General features: G+C 36.2%; 2 protein-coding genes across 2 annotated transcripts; both read right to left on the bottom strand.

The window, feature by feature from the left end:
- Positions 1-8,676: 8,676 nt before the first annotated feature.
- On the bottom strand, positions 8,677-10,319 carry LOC145053015 (Tetratricopeptide repeat (TPR)-like superfamily protein). The gene has a single exon (XM_079000971.1). The coding sequence runs from the start codon at positions 10,109-10,111 to the stop codon at positions 8,855-8,857; it is 1,257 nt and encodes a 418-aa protein (XP_078857097.1). The 5' UTR covers positions 10,112-10,319; the 3' UTR covers positions 8,677-8,854.
- Positions 10,320-18,077: 7,758 nt separating this feature from the next.
- On the bottom strand, positions 18,078-22,750 carry RUS1 (root UVB sensitive-like protein (Protein of unknown function, DUF647)). The gene is made up of 7 exons (XM_079000972.1): positions 21,870-22,750; positions 21,497-21,772; positions 21,353-21,409; positions 21,049-21,247; positions 20,368-20,483; positions 18,652-18,831; positions 18,078-18,515 (listed from the first exon to the last, which is right to left on the bottom strand). Exons 1-7 carry the CDS (start codon positions 22,629-22,631, stop codon positions 18,252-18,254), a joined length of 1,854 nt encoding a protein of 617 aa, XP_078857098.1. The 5' UTR covers positions 22,632-22,750; the 3' UTR covers positions 18,078-18,251.
- Between the last annotated feature and the right edge of the window lie 4,988 nt (positions 22,751-27,738).

The following is a 27,738-nucleotide window of genomic DNA, read 5'->3' on the forward strand; positions in this document are numbered from 1 at the left end:
TACGGGATGGTAGTCCCATGGTTTTCAATCTATATTTAGTACGGGATGATAGTCCCATGGTTTTCAATCTATATCTATCTACAAATTTCGTGTATATCAAACTATCTTATATCTAGTTCGGGATAGTAATCCCATGATTTTCAATATATAGTTTTATGTATTAAACTATACACTGTGATATTTAACCAAACTTACACTTAGGAAAATATGGGATTTTCCTGGGATAATATAACAACTCGTAAACGAATTAAGAAAAGAATAGATAACTAAACTATTAGGAAAATATGGGATTTTCCTGGGGTAACATACAACACATAATCGAATTGGTAACAAATGATAACTAAACTGTTTTACATAAGAAAATATGGGATTTTCTTGGATAACAACCCTTTTCAGAAAACTAAAGGAAACTGGTACATTTTTCAGAAAACAAACATCTTATGAACTCACCAGCTTTATGCTGATTTTCAAATTGCTTGTATTCTCAGGTCCGCATTAGACAGGTACCCGATGATCACTTTTGGCGAAGACGGAGTGCGTAGAAGACACGTCTTACTTTTGTTCATATATACTATGTATCACACTTGTACAATTTACTTTTGAAACAAATGTAAACTTTTATATATGTAATGTAATGGTTGTTTACTTTGCTTACTATGTGCATTGGATTTAATTCTCAACGTGGAGTCTACCCCGGAAATGTTTCCGCCTTTGGTTTTCGGGGTGTGACAGAAGGCATAGACTATGAAGAAACTTTCGCACCGGTTGCAAGGCTACAATTTGTTCGTATTTTCCTTGCCTATGCAACACACAAGAATTTCGAAGTCTATCAAATGGACGTGAAATGTGTGCTTCTGAATGGTGAACTAAAGGAAACAGTCTATGTGGAACAACCATTAGGTTTCGTAAATGAAAAGTATCCAAATCACTGCTACATCTTGGATAAGGCTGTGTATGGTTTAAACCGAGCACCATGTGCATGGTATGAAACCTTCACTCGTTTCTTAAAGCAATCTAAATTTAAACAAGGGTCGGTCGAACCAACCTTCTTTCGTAAGAAAGATGGTGACCATATAATGATTGTCCAAATCTATGTTGATGATATCATTTTCGGATCCACTAATCCTAAATTAATAGTTGAATTCCGAAAATTGATGGAAACTAAATTTGAGATGAGCTCAATGGATCCTATTAATTTTTTCCTTGGTTTAAATATTAGACAGAGTTTGGAGGGTATATTCATCAACTAGGAAGTCTACACAAAGACCTTACTTGCGAAATTCGGCATGGTGGGAGATTCAAAGGTCAAGGTTCCAATGGCATTCGGAACGAAGCTTACACCATCCTTGGACAAGCCAACAGCTAACATGACTCTTTATCGACAAATGATTGGTTCTTTAATATATCTAATAGCCAGTCGCCAGGATATTATGTTTTTGTTTGCTATTGTGCTAGGATTCAGGCAAATCCATGTGAGCCTCATATGACTGATGTTAAGAACATCTTCCGATACCTAAAAAGAATGAATTCTCTCTCGAAATATGGTACCCTTCCAACTCAGGGTTCTTTGTACAAGCGTTCCCTGACGCTGATCTTGGTGGATGCGGTCTTGATCGAAAAAGTAAAACCGGAGATGTCCGATTCTAGATGGCACACTAGTTAGTTGGCAATCCAAGAAGCAAACATGCGCCTCCTTATCCACTTTTGAAGTTGAGTATATAGCAACTGCATCGTGTACTTCACAAATTGTATGGATTCAAAGTCAGCTCAGAGATTATGGAATAGATATGAAGAGGATTCCTTTATACTGCAATTCCAAAAGTGCAATTTGGATTTGTCATAATCTAGTGCAACACTCAAAAACGAAACACATTGCACAGAGATATCACTTCATTAAGGATCACATTGAAAATGGAAACGTTGAAGTGCATTTCGTTTGATCCTCTGATCAATTGGCTGATATATTCACGAAGGCCTTACCAGAAGCAACTTTCAATCGTATTTTGCAAGGTCTCAGAATGATAGAAACTGAATCAGTTCTGAAATCCCATTGATAATCGGAAGTTACTGTTCACGATCCGAGCTTCGGAGCGGTTCGGATTTTACTATTCATCATGGTTTCAGAACGCGTCTGTATACTTTGTATATTATGTGTTTTCCAATTGATTTCGAGCTTTGGAACGCTTCAGAAGCCACTGTTCATTTGTGTTTCTGCATTTTCTTTTCTTAATATTTTTACTTTGTTTTCTTTTTTTATTTATTTTTTAGAAAGATCAAAATCACAAAAATATTTTCTTTATTTATGTTTTTATTTACTTTTTCAGAAAAACCAAAATCACAAAAATATTTTCTTTATTTTTGTTCAATTTTTTTTTGAAATTCCAAAATTACAAAACTAGTTTTGTTTATTTTTTTTTTATTTTAGTATTTCTTTGGGAATACGTATCTGATTCAGGTACAATTTCTTGTTGTCACAATTCAGAACGATGGGGCAGGTATGAAATTCCAAATCCTTGTACTAGCTAAGTGTCGCTAGAAGCATGTTGCTGTATGTTGACCAAAGCCTCTTAGACTCTATGTTGAAGCCTTAATGAAACTTTCATTCCGATTGTTTCTACCCAATCAGGCTGATATTCACATAAGTCATTGAGCTACCTTACTCTTCTCACAATGAGTTAAGAGTTTACTGCTTAGTCATCTGTTTATAGTAGAGGTACACCTTCTTCGGAGCCATCTTACCATTTCTCCATCACATTTGCTTACACAATTGTAACCCTTGAGACTCTCAAAAATAACCACTGAGGTTTATGGTTGCACAACATATGTGTTCATGTTCTTTAAATCATTATCACCACGATTTAAGTGAAACCCAATATTCAAAACCAATTTCTGAATTGACAGTGAACAATTAACATGTTCTAGATTTTTCACCAAGGTATTGATGCAAATAACCTTTTGGTTTTTACCTTCAAAAGGATGAAATCTCTTTTTTTTGCGTGATCTTTATGAAATGCTCTCGTCCCAAGACTTTTCTTCCCAAAAGATCCAGTTTTTTTTTAATTTTTTTTGAGATTTTCAAATTTTATCCTGTTACTCTAAATATATCCAAATCTTACTTGTTTTTATGGCTACACCGGTCAAACAAGTACTTCATTCGGATTTTCGAACTTATGTTAAGGTTCAGAATTCAATTGAAGCTCAAGCCACCCACATAAGCCTATGAAAAAAAGCCTTTCATTATTTCTCATTAAATAGATGATCGTAATTCAACGGGATTCCACACAAGCACTTCCGAATCTCTGTTGATTCCGAAGGAAGAGAGCGTTGCCCGGGATCAAATTGCTTTTGTGTCAATTTTTAATTGACATCACAACAATCCCACAAATATACTTTGCTTTATTTCTTTTTCTTTGGCACACTCTTGCATAAAAATATTTATGATATTTCTAAGTCTTGTTTTGATTCTGATTGGTTACTGATTATTCCGATACAGTTTATGGTGATTGGTGTTTGCTTTCGAATGGGCATAACTGAAAAGGCAATTTTCTTGAGGGATAAGATTTCACTAAGGGCGTGTAAAATTCAAAATGCCTGACATCATGCATGGTCAGTTGTAACGCTGCCTGACATCTACAGCTATCACGTCCATCAAGGCTACTTTATCGGGATACGGATACGTCAAGTGTGATTTTCTCTCGCATATCATGACATATAAAAGGGGTTTTTCGACGGTTTACTTTCTCTTAACACTCTTGAAGAATTGAAACGTTTCTCACAAGAAAAACCCTTTTCTCTCTCAACTATTCATCATCTTCTTCACTTGTTCCATGGACGCATCAACTGAAACTACTTCCTTCGTCGATCAATCCACATCAGTGACTATGTTGAATATCAAGTCGGGTCAGAATCTAATTCTCGATCATGATGCATCCCATTACAATGAAGTTCTCAAACCCATGATCGAGTGTTTTAGGTATTCTCCGCTGGTTCAAGCCCTAACAATGGCAGAAAATGTTCCTCTAGTGCATCTCTCTAAAGCTTACTCATCTACAACTTACAGTCAACAGGAGGGTCTTATTCACTTTGAGGTAGCTTCACAGAAAACCTTAATTTCTAAGTCTCGTTTCTGTAAAATCTTGGGGCTTTCAACCACAACCGTTCTCGTGAACCCAGATTCGATTTCCATCACTAAACTTAGGGAGATGTTCTTCCAAATAGGTTACAATGGTGATTTGTTTGTTTTGTTGAAGTTTAGAAAAACTTTTCTACCCCCATCTGGAATGGTTTATTTACCCTTCTATTCAAGGGTTTCTCTGAGAGAGATACTGGATCTGATAGCGCAAGTCGCTTGTTTTACATAATTCTTTATGGCCTTTACCACGGCGTAAATCTTGATTTTGGATCGATTCTATAGGCACAGTTGATTAAGAGTACCATTTCTTCTACAAGGTATACATAGATTTCATGTGCACGCTTTTGGTCTGTTATTATAAAGCGTGTTCTTGATCACTACAAAGTTCCTTTGGTGATGGCTTCGGTTATGGCTGGCATTCCCATTTTGCAAACTTCTTCTTTCACGATGTCCGATCCATTAAAATTCAACTTTGTTGGTTCTATACCTGAAGTTATGTTGGAAAGAGTACCACTGGACAATGTGATTATGAATGCATATCACAAGCAACCTTCTTCTGGTGCTCGTCCGATCACAGAGGAATTCCAAAAGATTCTTGCAGTTTTACACAAACCAAAACGGGGAGGAAAAAGAAAAGCTAAAGCTAGTACTTCGTAAGTCGAGAAGACTCCAAAGAAAAAGGTTAAGAAAGCTGCCAGAAAACCAAGATCACCTACACCAGTTCTGGAGGACTCCGAATCTCAAACTCAATCGGATATTCAGAGGAATGAACAAAATCAGAAGGAAGTCGAAGATACAGCTGCAACTTCAGAGCCATTGGTCTCGGAACCCACTCCAACAGAATCTATTCCAAAGGTATCATCTCCGATTTCTACTTCTATTCCTTTAACAGATGATTTCTTCCAGGTGCCTTCTCCTCCACCTTCTCCAATCACCGGTTCATCTCCACTTACAACCACTACACATATCACCATTTCTCTCCTTCCAAATGTTTCTATTGGTGTTTCTCAACCTTAAGTTTTTGTTCTTCTCTCTACCCCGTTTTATACCAACTCCACAGCAACCACAACCACCATTAGTACTCCAATGTCGACTGTACTGTATCTGATACGGGGGCATTTGATTTCGGTGTTATTATGGGTCCAAGCACCTCTACTGCTTCACCTTTGAGAGAAGATGATCCTGACATCGTCTTTACGGATGAACATGATAATTTTCAATAATTAATTTTTACTCCTTTCACAGTTCATCGGGAAAGTGATGATGACGAATCCCCAATGACAAAAGGGCAGTTCAAAGCCCTCAATGAAAATTTTGATACTCTGCTAGATTCTTCCAAATCTACGTCCAATAATGAGTATTTTTTCCAGTCTCATAAAGCCCTAATCGATACGTTGACAAATAAGCATGCCAAAATTCTAGCCGAATCTACTAAAGTTGTTGAAACTTCGGAGAAAACCATTTGGGAAATGACTGAAAAAGTCGAAAAACTACTTGCCGACTTTCGTAGTTTATGGCAGAATTCCGAACCTCTTCGAATCAAAACACAGCTGCAGCAAACAAATTTATCACAAGTCTTGGAACAACCCTTCAACATGAAAAAGAAACACTTTCTAAGGTTCGTTCTGAACTCAGGTTTGAGAATGCCGAAATGAGCGTTTCAATTGTATCCAAGATTGAGAAGCTTCAGGAGGATCTAGTAGCTGAAAATGCGATAATGGATAAATTGGCTCAAAATACTAAAAAAGCCAAAGTTCTGTTGGTCAATCTTAACTATACAACCAAGCGCTTAGATTAATTGGAGTCTGAGAAGACCATCTTCCGAAGCTGCATTTCGGACATCAATCAGTATTTGCAAAGGCTGATGGAAACACATGACTCCATATTCACCATTTCGGTCTGACAGCATCTTTCTGAAAAGCAGCACTATTCTAAAACAAGGGGGAGACGGTTATTCAAGAAAAGATTCAGAAAGAACAACCCCAACCTAAGCCAAAATCCGATGAGCAACATGAACATAAACCAAAAGTTGACCAGAAGGGTAGTGAAGCTTCTGGGTCAAAAGGCAAAGAGAAAATAGTTTATGATTATGAAGAAGAAGAGCTCTCCGGAGGAGAAAAACTTATCTGAAAGAATCGCGATAAGGAGCTTGATGAGATCATGCGCGTTAGAAAAGAAGCAGAAGCTCAAGAAAGGGAAGCTCATGAAGCGAAGGTTACTCTCGAAACTCAGAAGTCTATCTTCCCTCGTTGGCCCACGAAGAAAATTTTGAATGAAGTGGTTGATAATCCGAGTACTCACTGGTTGGAGCCAGTTGTTTCAATTGAGTTGGATAACACTTCGGAAACACAGCTTGATTTCCCGATTACTCTGAAAGCTTTCCTGTTCATAAGTTTTGAGAAGATTGAGAAAGCTCCAGTTTCGGATAATGATGTCAATCACATGCTCTTCTCCTTTTATCTCAAGTATGGAAGGCCTCAATATTAAACTTGGAGTTCTAAAAAGATTGTTGCAATAAAAGTTTTTGGACCTGTTAAGACTGAAAACTTCATAAATGTTCGGTTTAAAGCATTCCGAGGAGCAAGTAATTCGGTCTTTGAGTTTACTCCTGCTGACTTACCTTGCTTGAATCCATATGATTGGATTTATTTGTTCTCTCTTTTGTCAGAAGATGAACAGAAATATGAACCGATTTTGGCACATCTGAAAAGAATGTTGGTCTGCTACATTCAAGAGATAGGCAAAATGGATGTGGAAATAACAGCTGTTTTAAAAAGAAGCCAATTCTGAAATTTAAAGATGATTTGAAGGATCTCGATAAGATGAAGTTGGGTAAAATTCGAAAGGATACCTGGTGTGTGGCGTTTCAAAGAAAAGAAGGTGAAAAAGTTCAGAAGCGTTTGTTCTTCTTACTAGACAAGCATTTATGCTCCACTTCCTGTCTGAACTATATCCTGGAGCTAACAGAAGCTTGTAAAGCGAATAATGTTGTTAATAAGAAATGCTTCTCAGATATGATAAAGTGGTATATCGCTGTTCAGAACACTCTTCTTGGATTGATGTCGAAGTTATTCAAAGTTTATAAAAGTCAACAGCAATGAACAATTTTCTTTCTTTATTTGACACAGAGGGGGAGATTGTTGGGATATTTAATGTGTTGTGTCAAATTTATTATGTATGTATTTAGTCTTTATTAACGGGTTGGGTCTGTCCATCCATCATTATGGTGCTAGGGTTAGACTATATATAGTGCATGCATCTATTGTGTTAGGGTTAATCAATTGGATTGTCCACTTAGCTTTTACAGAAAAGTTCTCACTGAACTCTTCTAAAGCTTTGATAATATTAAGCATTCGGCACATCTTTGATCATTGTTCTTACTGTTTTGATTCACTTTACTGTTATTGAATCTATCGATCTTTAGTTTATTGTTATTTCACCATTGTATAGATTTTTAGTCTAGTTGTAGAGAAAGAGAGTAGTGTAGTAAGCAAGCACATGCTTCTACATTTCTCTCATATCTATACAAATTGTGCTTAATCTTTAGACAAAATCTTATCGATTATGTTTGATTCTTCAATTCCGCATTTGTCATCTTCATTGGGATCCTACAATAGTTTTTTTACTTTTTTAATTTGACCACTCAATATGTTGGGAGATTAAGTAATCTAACAATTATAAATGAGTTTCTCAAAGATAATAACCTTAATTTTTCAGTTTTTGAAAAATAACAACTTTCTTCGGTATGTCATCATTCTGGAATACTCTTCATATTCCATAGTTATTTTTTCAAATAATTTTTTTTTTTTTGGGATTCCGGATGCTACATTTCGAAGTGTTTAATGTCATCATTGTCCAATAAAATGCCTAATTTTATGCACTAATATCGTATATAGTTCATATTAACATGTTTCTTTAACTTTTTTGTTTGATTTCAGTAAAAAAAGAATTTGCCTTAAAATTCTAGAGTTTTTTTTTTCTGAAAATTGAAAATTCAGTCCGGAATCCAAAATGTTGGTCCAGAATTCAATCCAAAATGTACCTTTTTGTCAGAAAAAATGTTTTTTTCTTGCTCTAGAAATGCTCATTTAGGACCAAACGGTTATTTCTTCTAAAGAAAATGTTTTGGTTATTTTCTTCAAATAAACAAGAAAATATGGTTAGATTACTTAATTTCCCTATTATACTACATTTATTGCATAGAAATTGGTTTCCATATATTATAAAGTAATGAATTGCCATTACGAAGTAAGGCACTAGAAATTCATGATGCTACAACCTTGTTTCATTTTGTTTTATCTCTAATCAAAGCCTGCTTTGCTCATTCATGGTATGTATGCATTGATTTTAGTATGGTAACTTGTGGTATATTTACCATTTATCTAAACACATAGGTAAAATGTGTTCAATTTTACTTACTAATCATGTATGTATAAATGACAAGAATGCCTTTCTCATCCTTGTCATTAAAAATAACCATAGAAAGATTTTCCCATCCCTTTCAGTCGAGTCCCGTATAACAAACCCAACCTGATAGATTCCTATGGTGTAGTAACCCAAAATATTTCATTGAATTTACATAGGGCTTCATTGCATAGATGTGTTTTGGTATGATATTACACGTATATAGACCTATATATAAGCGACAAAAACATGAGGTATAAATTAATAAATTATAATCATACTATTTCCAACATGTTACTCTAATCACACTCTCATTGGCTATTTGATTTCAAGACTCCCACACAAAGACCTTAATTTGTTCAGCCACAATTCCTGAGGCTCCACCCCAGCTGCCTTCATCTGATAAAGAAACTTAATGGCTTCAACAAGGCATCCATTTTGTATAAAACTAGTAAACATAGAGTTCCAACATGCATTATTTCTCTTCACTCCATTCATATCAAAAACCCTTTTTGCATCTTCAATCAACCCAAATTTTCCATACATGTTAACCAATCCAGACTGCACATAACTCTTGGATGCTAACCCTAATTTAATGGCATTTGCATGAACTTGTTCACCACAGTTTCCATCATCACTTATCTTTGAACATGCACTAAGAACACTAGAGATTGTAAAGCTGTTTTTCCTTATACCCTCTTTCCCCATTTCTTTAAATACATCAATAACCTCATGAAACCTTTCTTCCTTACAGTTTTTAGTGATTCTAGCTGTCCAAACCACAACATTATGAGAAGATATTTGGTTAAAAACTAACTCCCCATCTTCAGAACATCCGATCTTTCCATAAAGGTTAATCAACGAGCTACCCACAAAGAGATCATCTGAATAGCCAGATTTTAGCAAACAGCCATGGATTTGTTTGCCAAGTTCCAAGTTCCAGGTGTTAGTGCAAGCTTTAAGAACGCATACCAAAACCCAAGAAACAGGGAGGCTGCTGCTACAATCCATCAAATATTGCAGTTGGGAGTTTGAAAACAGTTGGATTACTTCCTCGTAATCATGGCTATCTGCATAACCCGCAATCATTATCGCCCAAGAGTTGAAATCTCTTTTTGTCATTTCGTCGAACACCTGGCGTGCGTTCTGTATACACCCGCACGATAAGAACATAATCAAGATGTGATTAAGTAAAGGTAAACGAGGTTGATTTCGACGATTCCTGGTAAGATGGGCGTGTAGTAAAACAGCTTCATTGGAGTCGCGAAAGTGGGTGCATTCTTTGATGAGAGAAATGTATACAGCATCGGGGACTGGAAGACCAAGGCAATCCAACAACCGTAGAATATCAGAGGAAGTAGTGGTACTGGCGGTGGTTGAAATTAGTTTGCTTGGTGGGTTATTGACTGGTTGGAGAATTTTCCGGTGAGGTCTGTGGAGTGGCAACCGGATGGTGGACGATTGGATGCAGAAACATCCATGCCGGCGAGTGGTTTTAGGATTCTGGGAAGAAGAAATGGTTTTGGAATGAATTGCTTTTGATGTGATTTCCATTAAATTTGTTTGAAGATTCATTATATGTTGGTCGTTCGTGGGGAGAAGACAGAGAGTGAGAGCAGCCTACGATGTTTTTAAACATTCTTTCGCATTAATTGTCTGGTTTTTTGCATTTGTACCATTTAACATGTTTGTAACCTGTGAACCGATTGCCCTTACCTAATTAAAATCTTACGTGACCTTGAATTGTAGTTTGAATTTTACCCGTATTGGAATTTGAATTTCTAGCGGTATTGAAGTTTATAGCGTAATTTCATTCATTCAATGGTTTTATGTGAACTGTATTGTACAAAAAAGGAAATGGAAAGTACATTTCATAAACAAGTAAAACATAACCAACATGACAGAATGGAAAGTAGATTGCATAGACAACTAATTTTATCCATTAAGTGGTTTTGTGTCATTGTGTGAATGGTAATCCAAATTAACAATAATGCAAAGTACATTGCATAAACAAGTAAAACACCACCAACATGACATAACGGAAAGTACACTGCATAAACAAGTAATTTCCTTAGTGCCTTCATAATCACCTAAATGAAAAATATCATCCCCTTCATGGGTACACCTGGTTATTTGCATCTCTACCAATGGTTATCAAAAACTCAACCTTAACATGTCCCTTTGGAAGGCATCTATCGAACCTAATTACGCTTTTATATCCATTTTCCATTAATCACTTAAAGCTTTATAACATATGTAAAAATTTATGGAAGTAGTTCTTCATGTTGAAAAAAGTATTAATAATTGTTTCCAAACTTAAACATTAATTTATTGATTATTGGGTAAAAAGTGTATTATTGTATATTTGTGGGGGTGTATTGTGAATTGTGTGTGCAGGTAACGGGTATACACGCGGGTTGATGGGTTATACCCGATGTTAAGAGACCCGATTTATATAATGTGTTAGTTGGATTCATTTGATAAGTTAGTCGAGATATTTTCATCTGTATCATCGGTTCTCTCTCATCTTTAAATTAGGGTTTCAGTTTAGGGTTTGTTCATATATCATGTTCATGTTTGAAATATGAGTGTAAGGGATTTTATATTGAGTTTTGAGTTGTAATCTGTTGATGTAAACCATCTATGAAATAGTGAATGAAATGATGATGTTGGGAAGATTTTGTGTTGATTACGTTTCTTTAGACTTCCCATCTGGATTGCCTATGACACAAACTTTGCATGTAGAACATTGATTGGACCTGAACAATTCATCTGCATAATCCAACACCATTGCATAATGTTCTATTAATTTTCCTTCAATCAACTCAACGCCTATTTTTTTACCCTATGAACTTGACCAATAGACACTACACATCTCAACCTTTGTTAGATGTCATTAATCACCTCCTTAAGTTTCATTTTAGGTTTGTTTGCAATTTCATTAATGTAATGCCTACTTATCCATTCAGGGGAAACAATAGATCCAAACTTCAAGCTTCCTAGGACAGACTTGATCCCCAGTCAAGTGAAGTCATGAACTCTGAACTCTAAACTCTTGCTCTAGTTAGCTTAAAACCTATCTTGTTTAGTCTAGAGAAAGGGCTTGTATAAACCAACAAACGTGTCTTTATAAACATCATTTGATGAAGCCATTACAAATATGTACAAAATCACACATTTTACAAACCGATTACAAGAATTATACGTAGGTAACTACTTAATTTGATAATGGAATGGAAAAACTTACAGCTTGAACAACTCAACAATGATCGCCTAAAATTCTTTGTGCGTGAACAATATTACAAATAAACTTGCCCTAATGTTGTTCAACTACCCTTCTTTTGTGATGATTCCCTCGGTTTACACAAGATTTTCTATCACATTTGTGCAAGAGGTGATGTCCGAGTGTTCAAATGTGGAGCCCTATGTCTAACGTCTCCAAACGGGATACGTTAACGACGTTTCAACTTTTTCCGGTATTAATGAACCTAAATTACGATGTAAGGTAAATTTGCTAAGGTGTGACAACCTAAGTTGTTCCGTTACATTTCCCCGTTACCGTTAACGGAATATTCCACTGTATAAAAGTTCCGTTAGTTAGAGGGCGTTAATTTAATAAACATTCCACTTGTTTATGTTTAATATGCCGTTAAGTCGTGATAAAAGGGAATAAAAACACAGGACACACATTTCCATTTATTTGGAAAATGTCAAGTTTTATTATTACGACCATTAAATCGGGTGCGACCAAAAGCCCCGTATAACGGCAGTATTGGGTAGGATTCCACTGAGCTCCAACTCCCACCCATATATAAAGGGGAGTAAATTTCATTTGGAGCTTTTCCACCCTTTCTCTCTCTACACTCTCTCTCTAGACTCGTTTTCGCCCCGAAACCGCAACCAAACGCTTCCAAATTGTAAGTCCACTTACCCTAGCTTATTCTAAACATAGTGATTTATGTTTATAGCCCAAAAATCATCCAAGAAGGCATGGAATAAGGAGTTTACGGCCCAGGAACATTCTAGGGCCGTAAACCCCTAAAAAGGTGCCAAACTTGCCTTTAAACTTGCCTTTAAGCTTAGGAACTATTAAGGGAATTAGCCTAGGGGTGTTTTAACACAAAAACTCATGGATTTAAGACTCAAAGAAGAGTTTACGGCCCAAGCACATGCTTAGGCCGTAAACTCCCCAAGTCGTGGTCCCAAATGCACTCCAAACTCATCCTAGGGCTTCATACATAATTTAGGAACTTATCCTCTTGAGTTTTGACCCTTGAAACACTCCAAAATGAATTATTAAAGGGAGTTTACGGCCCAGACAAGGGTCAAGGCCGTAAACACCCTTAAACATGCCCCAAAATGATTTTGTTGTCCCCCAAATGGCATTATACACTTACTATAAAATACTAGGAAGGGATTTAAGGGTTTAAACTCAAGGAAATGAAGGATTACTTGGAGTTTACGGCCCAAGCATTTATCTAGGCCGTAAACTCCCCAAAACCTCCTCAAATGTTGGTTTTAATCACCCAAAATAGCATCAAACTTCATAAGGAAATTCTAGGAAGGCATTAGGGGCTTAAAACTTCACTAAACTCAAAGATTGAGAGTTTACGGCCGTAAACTCCCTTGGGAGAGTTCCTAGGCCGTAAACTCCTATAAAGTACCCTTAGAGGCCTCAAACCCACTCATACCTTTTAGGAAAAGTGCTTGGAATAATTCTATGAACAAGCTAGAAGCATCAAACACCCAAGAAATTGACCTTGGGAGTTTACGGCCGTAAACTCCCTTAGGTTGGGCCGTAAACTCCTTTTTTGGTCCATGTTGATGCTTTAAATCCATTCACACACTTGATGTTTGAGTTTAGCAAAGTTCCACAACTGATAGGAGACCCTTAGCACCCTTAAACACTACCCGGGACCCAAAACACTCAACCAAAAGTGTTTTCCACTCCTTTGAGGGTGTATAATTGTTTAATTAGTATATTATATGCTAATTGTATGTGAACATATGTTATCATATGTTAAAATAGGTCCTTGTGGGTGTTCAAGTCCTTGCGTGACCCCGAACGCCCAAACGGCACTTTCGTCGGACCTACTTACACCAGGTGAGTTCATACCCCTGAATGAACCTTTTTAAATGCTTTTAAATGCTTTTAAATGTTTTTATAGGGGGGGGTTACAAGTTAAACATGCCAGTTATCATATCAATCACATGTGATTGATAACCCGCATGCACAAGATTTTGCCACTGTACACTGTTTTTACCGAGTAGGACGCTATAACGCTTCTCGATTGTTTTAAAACTCGTACTTATACCTTTTTAACTAAATTCATTCTAAACTGGTTTGTGAAAGATTTTCCAAGATTTTCAAACATATTTTACAAAAGAATACAACTTGTGAAATTTTCTGTTCATAAAGGCTTTTCATTAAAGATTCCTTTTTGACGTATATTTTTACTTGAAATTATTACTGATTCGCTTATACTTATTTCATACTCCTACTCTGTAATGCTTCCACCTATACTGATGGACGCTTATACTTGATGGACGCTTATACTTATTCATACTCTTACTTAGAAATACAATTCTCCTTCACTTATACTTGATATCGACTCTACTTCACTTATACTTGAAACGCCCTCGTTTCAATTATTGTCGCCTCTGCTTCGTGATACGCTTATACTTATTTGACACTCCTACTTCACTTGCGACCGCTTTTACTTCACTTGTATAGACGCTACTACTTCACATGGATCACTTCTACTTGATTTTCACACTCAGCTGTAGTTAGATGTATGTCTGTGCTTATATAGATACATATAAGTAACGATTGAAAGACTTAGGAAGGATCATCCGCCCTATTTCCTTTTCTTCGTTTAGATGTGGTCTGGTGGGATCGGGTGGCCGTCCGAAGGTCGTTTGGTTCATTAGTTATATACTATATATATGAGTATGGACATACAGGAAATTCTCTAGTCGAGTCAGTTAAGAGTCTCTACCTCTATTTTACACTTACTTTAGAAACACACTACCCACTGGTTGGAAGTCTCTACCTCTAGTATATCACTTACATTAGAAACCCACTCACCTCTAGAAACACACTATCCTCTATTTGGGATGCGTCTTCGGGACGCGGCCTTCTCCGTCGTCTAGTTGGTAACCAGAGTCTCCTGTAGGGAGAGCGGACATTGTGTGTATAGGCCTATACGGGATTGACAACCCCGCACCCTAACTGCTAGCTACAGTCCACGACCCACCAAGCAAAGGGGTGACAAATGTCACATTATGTAGATGCTTGTAGGGCGTCTGGAACTCTAGTCAGTATGGTTACAAGTATCCTGGGTTGCCTTATAATTCATGGCTTTAAGGTAACGGTATTTTCGTCAGCAATTTACACTGTATACTAATGTCGCTTTTCAGAGTCACTGTTTTGACCTTGCTAGCTGTATTTTTCATTTGATATTGTCTGGGGTCTATAGTCTCTGTTTCGACCTTGCTAGCTGTATCTTTCATTTGATGCTGTCTGGGGTCTATAGTCTTTGTTTTGACCTTATGAGAAATACCTTTCATTTGGTATCGTCTTCGAGCTATATTCACTGTTTTAGACCTTACCAGCTGTACCTTTCATACGGTACCTTCTGGGGTCTATGTCTCCCCTTTGTTAGGCTGAACCAGGCGTGTCGTCAGTTCGATACCCTCCTGGAGTCTATGATTCTTTGCCTTAGTCAGCAGTCCTCACTGCTGAGGCATATGTTATTCCCTGATGTCTCTTGCTTTCTTTAATAATTAAATTCAGTATTTTGATAATAATAGCAATTAAGGGAAAACTATCTTTTACCACGTTACACCGAAAAGTCTTGGTAGAAGGCTGCTTTATTTAAAGAAAATATAGGATTTTCTAGAAAGAACACTGATGCACTGAAAACACTTAAACTACTACTTATTGAAGTTATTTGACTAAATGATACTAAATACTTATGAACTCACCAGCATTTGTAAAAATGCTGATACTCGCTTTTCAAATAACTTGTAATCTCAGGTCAACAATTAGACAGGTACATCTCGGAGCTGCTGATGAAGATGGCTTAAGTATCTTGCTGCACTTTATATATTTTGCTTGTATTGCTTTGATACTATGTAATGTAACCATGTAAAATTATTCTATTAATGCAATGTTTTGGTTGTACTTTGATTATTATATGCATGTGTTGTGATACTTGACATGACGTCATCCACCCCAGAACGTTTCCGCCGTTCCGGTTTTGGGGTGTGACGTAAGGCTTTTTACCACAATAACCCTTGAAAATAAAGTGTAAATTTATTTATAAAATACTAGGTGTGAGACCCATGTATTACATGGGTTTATTTATATATATATATATATATATATATATATATATATATATATATATATATATATATATATATATATATATGAAATTTTAAAATTTTAAAAAGTTTGAATTTATAAGAAAAATAAGAAATATTTTGGAATTATTAAATTAATGAGATTTTAATGTATTGAATATATTACATATATAAACCCTTTCTAATAAATACCTTACATATTAAATGTGGATTTTAAATTTAATAAAATGAAAATTACAATAAAATGACAAGTGGAAAATAGAAAATTCAAAAATTTTAGAAAATATCATGTGTCCAACCGAGAAGGACATATGACAAAAAGTTCTTTATTTATTAGGAAGGATTTCAATCATTTACATAAATATGGAAGGATTGGAATTGACATTCGTGTTTGGAATGAAAGTTGAATTCCTTAGTAATGGAAAAAGGAGTCTGGTTTCATACTCTTTTGCAATCAAACACCGATACCTAATGGAATTGAATTCCAAATCCAGCAAAATCTCACCGAATTTGACAAATCCAAATGCCACGATATTGTTTTCAATTCATTTACTTTTTAACGGAAATTTCAATTTTCAATATTTAATAGGGGTGCTCTTTAGTCGTGTGTCCTATTTGCATCTTACAAGGAAGAGAATGTCTTTTGCATAAGTCTAGTTAAGTCGAGAACCCATGTTTTCTTGCCACGATAAAAGTCCTATAATCACACGCATATTAAGATGTTCACGATTAAGCTGATCTCATTTTTTCGCAAAAATTTTGAATCTAACTTCACATGCAATTCGGCCCTCAACCTAACCTTATTTTTCAATTAACCTTCAACCCTGATAATGTTAAATCTCTATTGGTAAAAATATAAAAATTTGACATCTCTGTTTATCCAAGATGAAAATTACATTGCCACGAATTTTTATTTTGTACCAAAGCTCAAAAACTAAAACTTTGAAGTACAAGTACAAAATTATAAAGTACTAGTATTACAAAAACACACTTTTTTTTATTAAAATATTGCGGAAGCTTGATTATAAAATGATGGTGATAATGGGTTTTTCGATGATCTTTTACAACTGATACAGAGGCCTTTATATAGGCGAAACACAAAGAAATGGCATGTGGAATATGCCAAAGCATAAATGAATAAACCATAGCATATGCCAGGAAATATTCTTCGACCAATTATTTGATTATATTACATTGACCCCTCATGATAATTCATACTAATAATTTACATAATACTTCATACTAATGGCCGACATCTTTTGTTTCATATGTGGGCCCCTTCGAGCTTCAGGACAAAGTGGAACGAGACGATTCAATTTTAACCCATGTTTCGTTGCCATGATAAAAGTTTTATAACCACACACATATTAAGATGTTGGTGATTAAGTTGATCTCATTTTTTTTTTGGCCAAAATTTCGAATCTAACCACATGCAATTCGGCCCTCAACCTAACCTAATTTATCGATTAACCTTCACCCTTGATAATGTTTAACCTCTGTAGGTAAAAACATAAAGAATTGACATCTCTATTTGTTCTATAACAATATCACCTGGGTAAGATGCAACGCATGTGCACAATGACTAGTTTCTATCTCATATAAGGGGGTAGAGCATCCACAAGAAGCCCAATCAACATTGAAATCAAAGCATAATAAACTACAACTACAAATGCTAAGCCCCAAACCGTTGAGGAAAGTTTATTACCCACGAATACACCCTTGGGCAAGATTGATGTCACATCTAAAATAACCAAAGAAGAGTAAAGAAATCTTAATGGGGATTTTAAAAACATAATGCAATAAAACAAGTCATGAACCAAGACATAACCACAACTTAGAATTTTCAGATTTGTCATTAGAAATTTCAATTATGGTATTGGAAGAATTTGAAATATTTTACTGTGCATAAATATTTAATGTAGGTTGACCATTTTTTTAGAAGTATGAAACCTAAAGTCAACCAAACCAAATAAATGATTAACCTCAATTTCCGTTTAATTTTGCTCATTCAAATAGTTCTAATGTTAGCATATGTACATCCTTTGGACTACAATCAGACAAGCTTTCTAGAGCTATTTTCATAATAAAGATAAGGGTGTTCATGTTTTTTGCACATACAAAGTACAAACTTTGTACCATCTTTTTGGATAACAAAAAGGGTAATCATGTCAGATTGCAAGCCAAACACAGTAAAACATGTTATAATCAGCCTAGCAAATAACACAATGTGATTAATCGTTTCAACATGCACAATCCCTCTACAATCTTTTTCTTCAAATCCTCTACACATTTTTCAACAACTATCTTTTTTTTTTCTATACGTTATAAGAAGACATTGAATCAAGAATCAAGAATGTACACAAATTCTATGAGGTAAAGGCCTAGCTACAAGGCTATCGGTTACCCAACCCGCAACTTCCCCATCATGTTTAGCATGATTGAATTCTCTTTCTACATATTCTAAAGATATTTGTAGCAATCCGCCAGGTGTACAATCGTCATTGGTGGTTATAGACTTCAAACCAACGTTTTTCTCCAACCAGTAGAGGTAACTCACATGGAACATTGACTTTAGCATATCTTGTGGCGTACATATATCTTTTAGTATCACCTATATTCAACATTTCATCATTATTGCCAAAAGCAAAATACAAAGTAGGGCTAAGGTCTAGATGCAAGAAATAGCAACTTAAGTTATGTTAATGAATGAAATTTTGTTTATTAATGATTGGAATTTATTTACTTACACAAAATTTGCCATGATGGTGAGTCAAAATGTAGCCTTGTTTTGTATACAAGTGAAGCAATGAATGTGCATCGGCTCTGTTTTTCACAATATCTGAGAGCTTTGATCCGAGCACTAGACGTTGCTCGATTGTAGCAGCAGCATCTTTAGCTTCACTCGACAGTACTCTATGCTCTTCTGCCTGCTCACACAAACTCAAAACAAATCATTTAATATTTACATAAAACCCCCTATATTTTGGTCATTTTTATGGTTTGACCCTAAACCCTAAACCCAAGTTTGAGATTTTTTCTAGACAAAAACAAAATTGCAAAATGGTCCCTGTGGTTTGTCGAAAATTACCACTTTGGTTTAAAAAGTTTGAGTAGTAGTACCGGTCCGAAATTTTGATTTTGTTGTGGGTTGGGTTTAGTTGAAAAACTTTGAAACTTTTTATAATGACGGATTTGCCCTTATTGTTAAACTAAATAAACTAGATGGAAAACAAAAATACAAAGGGTAAATTTGTCATTTTAAGAAAATTCAAAACAAATTGGTCCAAACTCAAAACAAAATCAAAACAAATTATTTAATATTTGGGAATATATATACAGAAAAGCAACTAATTTTGGCCGTTTTTACAGTTTGACCCTAAACCATAAACCCAAGTTTGACATTTTTTCTAGACAAACAAAATTGCAAAAATGGTCCCTGTGCTTTGTCGAAAATTGCAACTTTGGTCCAAAAAGTTTTGGAGTAGCACTACCGGTCCGAAAATTTGATTTTGTTGCGAGTTTAGTCGAAAAACTTTGAAACTTTTTATAATGACGGATTTGCCCTTGGTATTTTCATTTTTTTGTTATTAAGAGTAATTAGGTAGGGGGCCAGGGAGTGGGGTGATTCTTTTCTTTTTTAATTTAGAAAATTGTTAGACTAAATAAACTAGATGGAAAATGAAAATATAAAGGCAAACTTGTCATTTTAAGAAAATTCAAAACAAATTGGTCCAAACTCTCACAACAAAACTTTTTGGACCAAAGTGACAACTTTCGACAAACCACAGGGACCATTTTTGCGATTTTGTCTTTTTTTTCTATGTTCATCACTTTGATTGAAGTGGTCACAATAAAAAGTTGTCAAAGTTCAGTGGCTTTAGTGGAATATTTAATGTTAAATTTTAGTCCAAAGAGATCCACTAAAGGTCCAAAGCTACTCAACTTTGACCTCTTTTTCTATTGTGACCATTTTAACCTTCTATAGAAGGTCAAAGTTGGGTGGATTTCATTAACCAAACAGATGTATAAAAATGGTGAAAAAATAGAGGTTTTTCTGTATATTTCACTTATTATTTAGTAGACTTTACTAACTTCAATTTAGTTTTGTAGAAGCCTTTTTTCTAGATAGAAATCAAATTGTTTATCTTTTGTTACTTGATAAGAGAGTTAAGTATGAATTTATGCAATAAATTTCGGTTTGTTTTCCAATTTTTGAAACAAAGTGTTTTCTCAGACGAAATATGCAAACAAGTTTTCCATAAATTCTTATTTACGCAACAAATTTTATGAAAAATCACAAATCCGGGACCAAAATAAGAGGAAAAATATATGAAAACTTATAATATAGATATCTTACACTTCTATAGTTTGAAAACCAAAAGACATTCAGTAATTAAGAAAGTAAGAAACTTATATATGTTATAAAAAGTAAAAACAAAAAAAAAAATTTAAGTTTGACTTACTTTGCCAGCTGGCTTCAGACTGAGAAGTGGGAAAGCAGGGAAAAAGGGTTCTTCATCATTGACTTCTTTGACCGAAGGAATAAGACCACTTAATAAATATTCACCAAAAACCAAGCCTTCATATTAATCACAAAAACACAAATTTAGCATAAAAACTAGCATAAAGGAGTAACTTTCTTGAAAAAAGAAACAAAACCTTAATCCCTATGTGTTATGAATTAATTATTTCAATAATAGAGAACAAACTAATGAATACTTCATCATTTGCCATATATTGCAAATGTAAACCATTGAGATTTTCTTATAGTTTATGCCACAAACATTTTTTAATGAATACTTTACTCTACTGTTTTCCATTCATTTGATTATTAATAGCATCACACTTTCATTTCTTTCTATTACATCATAGTGCTTTCAAAATTTTCTTATTAAGCCACTATTCTTTGAAAAATCTACTCAATCATAACATCATACTTTCACTCTTCTTATCAAAACATTGCACTTTGAAAAAGAATTTTCAAAGTATAATAGGAAAAAAGTAAAAGTAGAATGATATAATGGAGAAATAAAAAGAAGTAAAGTGTAATTTCTTGCATACCCTTTTTACTAATCGTGTAAAGGAACTTGAATTATATAAAGAAAAAAGCTGAAAAGATTAAAAAGAATATGGAAAAGAAGTACTTGCACGATAAGGATTCAAAGTCCTTAGTTGAATGGATTGATAAGATTTGAGATTGCAGAACATGTGGACCCCAGTTACTACACCAAAAGTAGCAAGAGCCAAAGGCGTTGAAGATTGTATGCAATTAGCTAATGCAATTCCAAGCATTATTCCAATAGATTTGCTCACCATTCCCTGAGCTTCTCCCTTTGCAATTACCTTTCATAATTATATTCAAAATCATCATATAGAGATTCATATAATCATATTGACAAACATTAATCAAGTCCCTTTTTCTCTTATCAATATGTAATTGGAAATTACCTCAGCAAAGTTCCTTTGAGCAGCAAATCCTGCATAGAAACAGCTCCTTGTAGCAGCCTATCATGTAAAGAATTCAACTTTATAATATAATCTTTCTACAAAGAACAAATCGTCTGAAAGTTTTTGATGAATTCAAGAAAATACCTGAATAAGTGCAGCTGCAGATCTCCCTGCTCCAGCAGCAGCACCAATGGGGACAAAAAGATGAGGGAAAGCAGGAGTCAAGATTTCCATACCAAAAGCAGCGTTTTCCATGAAATCAGCAAACAATCTCCATCCCTTTGGATTCACATCAAAATGTCGCCCAAATTTTGACAAAAAGATTTTGCTTAGGTATCCAATTCCATCTTTGAGCACCCAATTCACAGCTGCAGCAGTTGGAATCGCCCCTTTCCCCAATCCAACAGCGTATAACAACGACTACAAGAGACAATCATCATCTAGGTAAACAAACCCTAATCCAAAATTGATGTAAACTTAGAGAATTAATAAGGGAAACCCAATAAATTAAACTTACTTGTGTGGCAAGAACACCACTGACTTGAGCGGCGATGCCCTGAACGCCTCTCCAGAGAGAATACTCCAAGTAATCGCTAGTAACACTGTTTGGAAACCCTTCAGGGAGCATCAAACGCATGAAGAGCTCCCTGCATTGAACCCACATATTCGGAATTATGTCTCCAAAGGACAATGTCGATGAAGCTTTTGAAGATGATGGCGATGGCCACCAAGCCCATGTTACAGGCGGAACAACAAACACGTCTCTGAAATGATCTGGAATGAGTTTTGTTCGTTTACCTCCTTTCACTTCCCAGATAACTTCTTCATCGGTAGTACTGTTTTCAGTCCCGGAAGCAATTGCGTATGCTCGAGAAGCGGATTGAAAGAGGAAAGCGAAGCATAGTGAAGAGAGTAATACATAGAAGAGAACACGCTTTATATGTGAATTTTCATCTTCATTTTCATTTTCGTTGTTATCATCGTCATCACCATCCCCAGACCACCGCCCCCACCAATTACTTAAACCGCCGCCGCCACTAGAACCGCCACCGGTACTTCCAGCGACGATGGGAAAATAGGGTACAGTTGGGAGTAATTTCTGTGGGGGTTTTCGTGAAGTGGGGAAATGCGAAGGGATGGGTAATGGTTTCCATGGCTGACGAAGGGTTGGGATTTTGGTGGCGGAAGTGGTGGTGTACAGGAAAGTTGGACGTGGTGAGAAGAGAAGCATCGGTGGTTTAGTGATCGATGGTGGTGGCGGCGCCGGCGAGAGAAGCATGCTTTTTCTTGCGGAGGTCAACCCGTTTCTCAACAACGGTGGTTAAACCCTGTTCGGCTGAGCAGGCGAAATTACGGTGATGTGGACTTTACTTCTTTCTTTTCCTATCAAAGGGAAATGACACCAAATGACAATGTACTTTGTTATGAGCAAAAAAAAAAAAAAAAAAAAAAACCATATATTATATTGTTGTTGAACAACAATTAAGTATTTACATTTTATTTAGTGAATTGTTTCACTAAAGTCATTAATTTGAAAGAAAAAAAAATTATCACCACTACTATTTTTGTGACCTATGGCTTCAGCTGATTAATGAGTTTTTTTTTTCTTAGAGGAAATTATTGAAATCGTCCTTATGGTGTGGTCAAAATTTCACGTTTGGTCCCTAACTTTTTTTTGTTTTCGGATTGTTCATGTGGTTTGGTTTTGTTGCGTTTTTCATCCCTTACACACATAAAGTTAGGGACCAAATGTGTAATTTTGACCAAACCATAGGGACGAAAAACGCAACAAAATCAAACCATAGGGACGATCCAAGTGCAAAAAAAAAAGTTAGGGACCAAACGTGTAATTTTAACCAAACCATAAGGACGATTTCAGTAATTTACTCTTTTTCTTATTAAACACATTCTACTTTACCATATTTTTCTGATTTGACTGATTATAATGTTTTTTAAATTTTGTATTTTTGTTAAAAACAATATTTTGTTGAAAAAATATTCCATTAATGCATAATAGATATTTTCATATACTTCTTTAGGCTCTTTTTTTTCTCATCCATGTTGATGAAATGCATATTGAAAAATTTTAAACTTTATGATTCATAAACAAACAAATTCAAATAAATGGGAACCATAATATTTTTTCACCTTAAATAAACAACTAGGCTTAACGCCTTGTTCTCAAGTTTTTTAATTAAAGGAAGGAAATGGAACCAGAGAAAATGGATGGAATAAGAGGAAATGAAAAAAGCAATATATATAATCAAGTGTGTTCTTGAGTTGGATTAGAATGAAATGAAATGGAATGGAATGATGGCCTTGGCCAGCATATGTCTCCTGTGTAGTACCGAACTAACCTTCGTTACCGCCTCATGATTCCTTTATTTCCAAGTGACGAGATATGCCCAGTTTGTCGCAATGCATTTTTGGATACCTTTGGGGAACATGCGGTTCATTGTAGAGAGCTCCCTGGTTTCAAGTACAAACATGATGTGGTCAGGGATGTTCTCTTTGATGCTTGTTGGCGTGATGGTATTTCTGCGAAGAAAGAAGCACTAATGAACTTTTTGACGGACCCGCATGATGGAAGATCCACACTTAGATCAGCTGAAATTTTGGTCTTTGAATGGGTAAGAGGGAAGCATGTGTGTGTGGATCTTACTGGGGTCTCTCCTCTCGTCGGTTTGAGGAGTGGGGGTTTCACAGCAGGGCATGACGCTTTGAAAGTCGTTGCGTGCAAAGTGGCAAAGCACGAGAATACATGTATAGAAAAGCAACATGTGTTTGTACCTTTTGTATTTGATACATTTCGTTTTCTCGCACCAGAGGCGATGGAGATCCTCAAATGAGTCCAATGGGTCATGCATTCTAATGTCATATCTCCTAGATCTACAGATTTTTTTTCAAAATAATTAGTTTTGCCATCCAGAAATGGCTAGCGGCGCAGCTTGTTGCCGGTCTGCCTTCCATCAATATGTATTGAACTATATTAGTCGAATTAATGATAAATAGAATCTAGTTATGATTGGCATTTTTGACAAAAAAAAAATTCCCCTCCTAACCTTTCCAAAAGTGGGATGGTAGAAACGAAACTTATTTTGCTTCCTCTATTTTTCAGTTAACTCGAACACGAGATGTATCCATATAACCATATCTTTTATACCGTTCTCCTCTTCTATTTACATACACATACATTTATCTTGTCATCCAAATACCCCACCGAGTAATCGAAACTGCAATCCCGGTAATCCTTTTCGGTTGGATACAACTACACACTAATACCCAAATATTGAATCACCTCAAATTGCTTTTATGTAATTTCTCCAAGGTTGTTCCTCTGCCTCACAAACTCAACTTTTTCAACAATCATACCAAGCTTTCCTACCCTATCTAAAAAAATTCCAATACGTTTTCATATACCAACAACCCTTACAAACACAACCACAACCATTAGCACGACAACCTTTGTAACATCCTGAAATTTCAGGTATCATATTTAATTGATTTATATTCTTCATGACAGAACAACTCGACGAGTCGGAGGTCCACTCGTTGAGTAGAGGCGGGTTTTGGCCACGTGGGTTTAGTGACCAACTCGGCGAGTTGAGAGGCCAACTCGACGAGTTGGCGTTGTGTGTAGAAACCCTAAATCTTCGGGTTTGGGTCCTATTTAAAGGACCTTAAGACCTCTTTTCCGCCACCCTTGTCATTTTAGAGCATGTGAGAAACCCTAAACCTGCCCCATTCGTTGTGAAGAGAGAGAGAGAGAGAGAGAGAGAGAGAGAGGCCAATTTGAGCATTCTTGTGCATTTTTGGAAGAAGATTTGGGGAGCAATGTGGATTTGATCGAGGAGGGGCTATGGATCTAGTGTTCTTCTTTCATTAGCATCTGTGCGGAGGTAAAAAGCTCTCATTTTGGCCAAATATTTTGTTAGATCTCATTTTTGGGAGTTTTTAGGGTTTTCTTCCATCCATCTTGTGTCATTGAGTTATTTGAGCATGGTTTAAGGTTTGAAACCTCAGATCTAGATTGTAGGAGGCCTTAAGAGTCCAAAGATCCGAGCTTTATTGAGCTAGAGGCAAGCTCTTGTGCATCTAACCCCTTTTTGGAGCTTGTATTGGCAATATGGAGCAAATATGTCATGCATGAACGTAAAGATCGGAGCTTTACGTGACATTCGAGCCTTGGGAATCTAGATCTAGAGTTTAGAGTGATAGATTTGCCTTAAAAGATCTGAATGAGAATACATACTGAATGGACTCGCCGATTCAATGAGCTGACTCGAGGAGTCGGTCAGGGTTTATCCTGATGAGTCTGAGCATGCTGTAACTCGGCGAGTTGGTGGGTCAACTCGACGAGTTAAGTTGTTTTCATGAGGCTTGTGAGGTAACGAGGGGACTCAACGAGTCGCCTTGATGCACTCGACGAGTTGGGTCAACATGGACTGTTGACTCAAGTTTGACTTCTGTTGACTTTTAGGGTTTTGACCAAATGTAAGTAATGGAGACCATGGAGGGGGTAGACTGGTCTTTTACCCTTCCCAAGAGCTAGAGAGGGGCTAGTATGAGTTTATTCAGAGTTGTGATTTAATTGAAGATAATTATCACGTGTGCTAGGCGGAGGCTAGATCGGTGATTCGTGTATGAGGTGTATTAGCTTGCTTGCTTCAAGGTGAGTCTTCTCACTATACTTACCATGAGTGGTATCTTGTGTGAAGGAGATGTTTTACGTGCTTACTTATGTATTGTGATTTTATGCATTATGTATTTGTGATTTATGCTGAGTATTATTATTATTATTATTATTATTATTATTATTATTATTATTATTATTAGCTTATTTAGTTAGGACCGGAGGGTCCACCCGAGTTTTGGGACCGGAGGGTTCCACTGAGAGACATTGACCGGAGGGTCTTATCTGAGCATAGCCATGATAGGCTATTGAGATATGTGTGGTCTTTTGGGGAACTCACTAAGCTTCGTGCTTACCATGTTATGTGATATGTGTTTAAGGTTTTCTAAGGATCGCAGGAAGGCACCGACTGGATTGTACACACCAGAGGAAGAGTTATGTTTTGAGGATCCTGGATTATTAATTAAAAATTGTGGAATTGTTTTTTGTAAATTAAATCAATGAGATTTTTGTGAAATGTGTTATGAGAATGATGTGATTTTAAAATGAAAAATTTGTTGAAAATCTACGGTGTTACAAGTTGGTCTCAGAGCATTGGTTTGAGGGATTCAGATGCACCTTCTGGTATGTCTGGACTCAAACTGAGGATTTGTGAAAAATTTTCAAAAGAAACGATTTTTCTAAAATGAGCAAGAGTTTCTAAGAGAAAAATGAGAAGGAGCAGTGTGTACAATCAGCCAGATCCCGAACGGTAATTTCCCAAAATACCCTTACTTATTTGTGTTATGAGTTATTATTGAGATATTAGTGATGCATGCTAGAAGATAGGCTAGGTATTTCATATTCTAGCACTAGAGTTGCCTGATTTGTGATGTCGTAGCCTAGGGATATTGCTATCTGTGTTGTGCTTCGAGTATGTGCGGAGTAAGAGTATCCAGCATGAATCTTTAGAGAGAGGGAGCTTTGAGTAGAGGAGTAATCTAGGAGAGATACCTAGATGAGCATTCGAGGAGCCTACTGATAGAGTATTTAGATACCTGCGAGAGGTAGCGTTGCTTGAGTTCGGTGATACCTTTTGAGTGTGAGTAGAGCAAATAGAGTTGTAACCTAGAGTGGTTTTACATATTGGTGGAGATTATTTGATGCCCGAATGTTGCTTGCTTTGTGCTTTGTGGAACTCTTGATGATGGAAGTCAGCTACTAAATGAATATGACGATATTCAGGAGGTAGATGGCTAGCATCATAAGGAGTTCTTTAGCAGCTGATGGCAGAGAAGTGTGAGAACCTAGGGAGAGCCTAGGGAGTGACCTTAGTCAGATGAGTACGCTGATAGAGGAGAGTATTTGCTGGGGAGCGACCAGGTTTAACGGGAATGGTAATCGAGAAGGTTGAACAACTACTTAGGAAATCTGGGACGATCCGTATGGAAAGTATGGGTAGATGCGGCAGGTAGTATGGGCCCGCACTACTGAAAGCAGAGGACGCGTACTCGAAACATGGAGAATTCTAGAGGTTCTAAATAGCAGATTGAGAGGAGATAACATGGTTCAGGTACCATGATTCGTAGCAAATTGAGAGGAGATGACATGGTTCGGGTACCATGATTCGTAGCAGATTGAGAGGTGATCACATGGTTCATGTACCATGATTCGTGGTGGTTAGTGCCTTTGGTTTTACTAGTTATCCATTTATGATTGATTAGACGGAGATCATATGTGATAGAGCATGGGGCTAGAGGGCCATGTCGAGCGA

The sequence above is a fragment of the Lactuca serriola genome, chromosome 5 (assembly GCF_051521515.1).
Source record: "Lactuca serriola cultivar US96UC23 chromosome 5, Lser_US96UC23_V15, whole genome shotgun sequence".
NCBI classification, from domain to species: Eukaryota; Viridiplantae; Streptophyta; class Magnoliopsida; order Asterales; family Asteraceae; genus Lactuca; species Lactuca serriola.

Bases quoted from the DNA above. Each gene is read 5' to 3' on its own strand.
- LOC145053015 (XM_079000971.1), bottom strand. From the start codon at position 10,111: ATGAATCTTCAAACAAATTTAATGGAAATCACATCAAAAGCAATTCAT.
- RUS1 (XM_079000972.1), bottom strand. From the start codon at position 22,631: ATGCTTCTCTCGCCGGCGCCGCCACCACCATCGATCACTAAACCACCG. The intron at 21,410-21,496 runs GTATTTTCTTGA...TTTACATGATAG, and splicing joins CTGCAGCTGCACTTATTCAG to GCTGCTACAAGGAGCTGTTT. The intron at 20,484-21,048 runs GTACTTCTTTTC...ATTAATATGAAG, and splicing joins TTTGAATCCTTATCGTGCAA to GCTTGGTTTTTGGTGAATAT.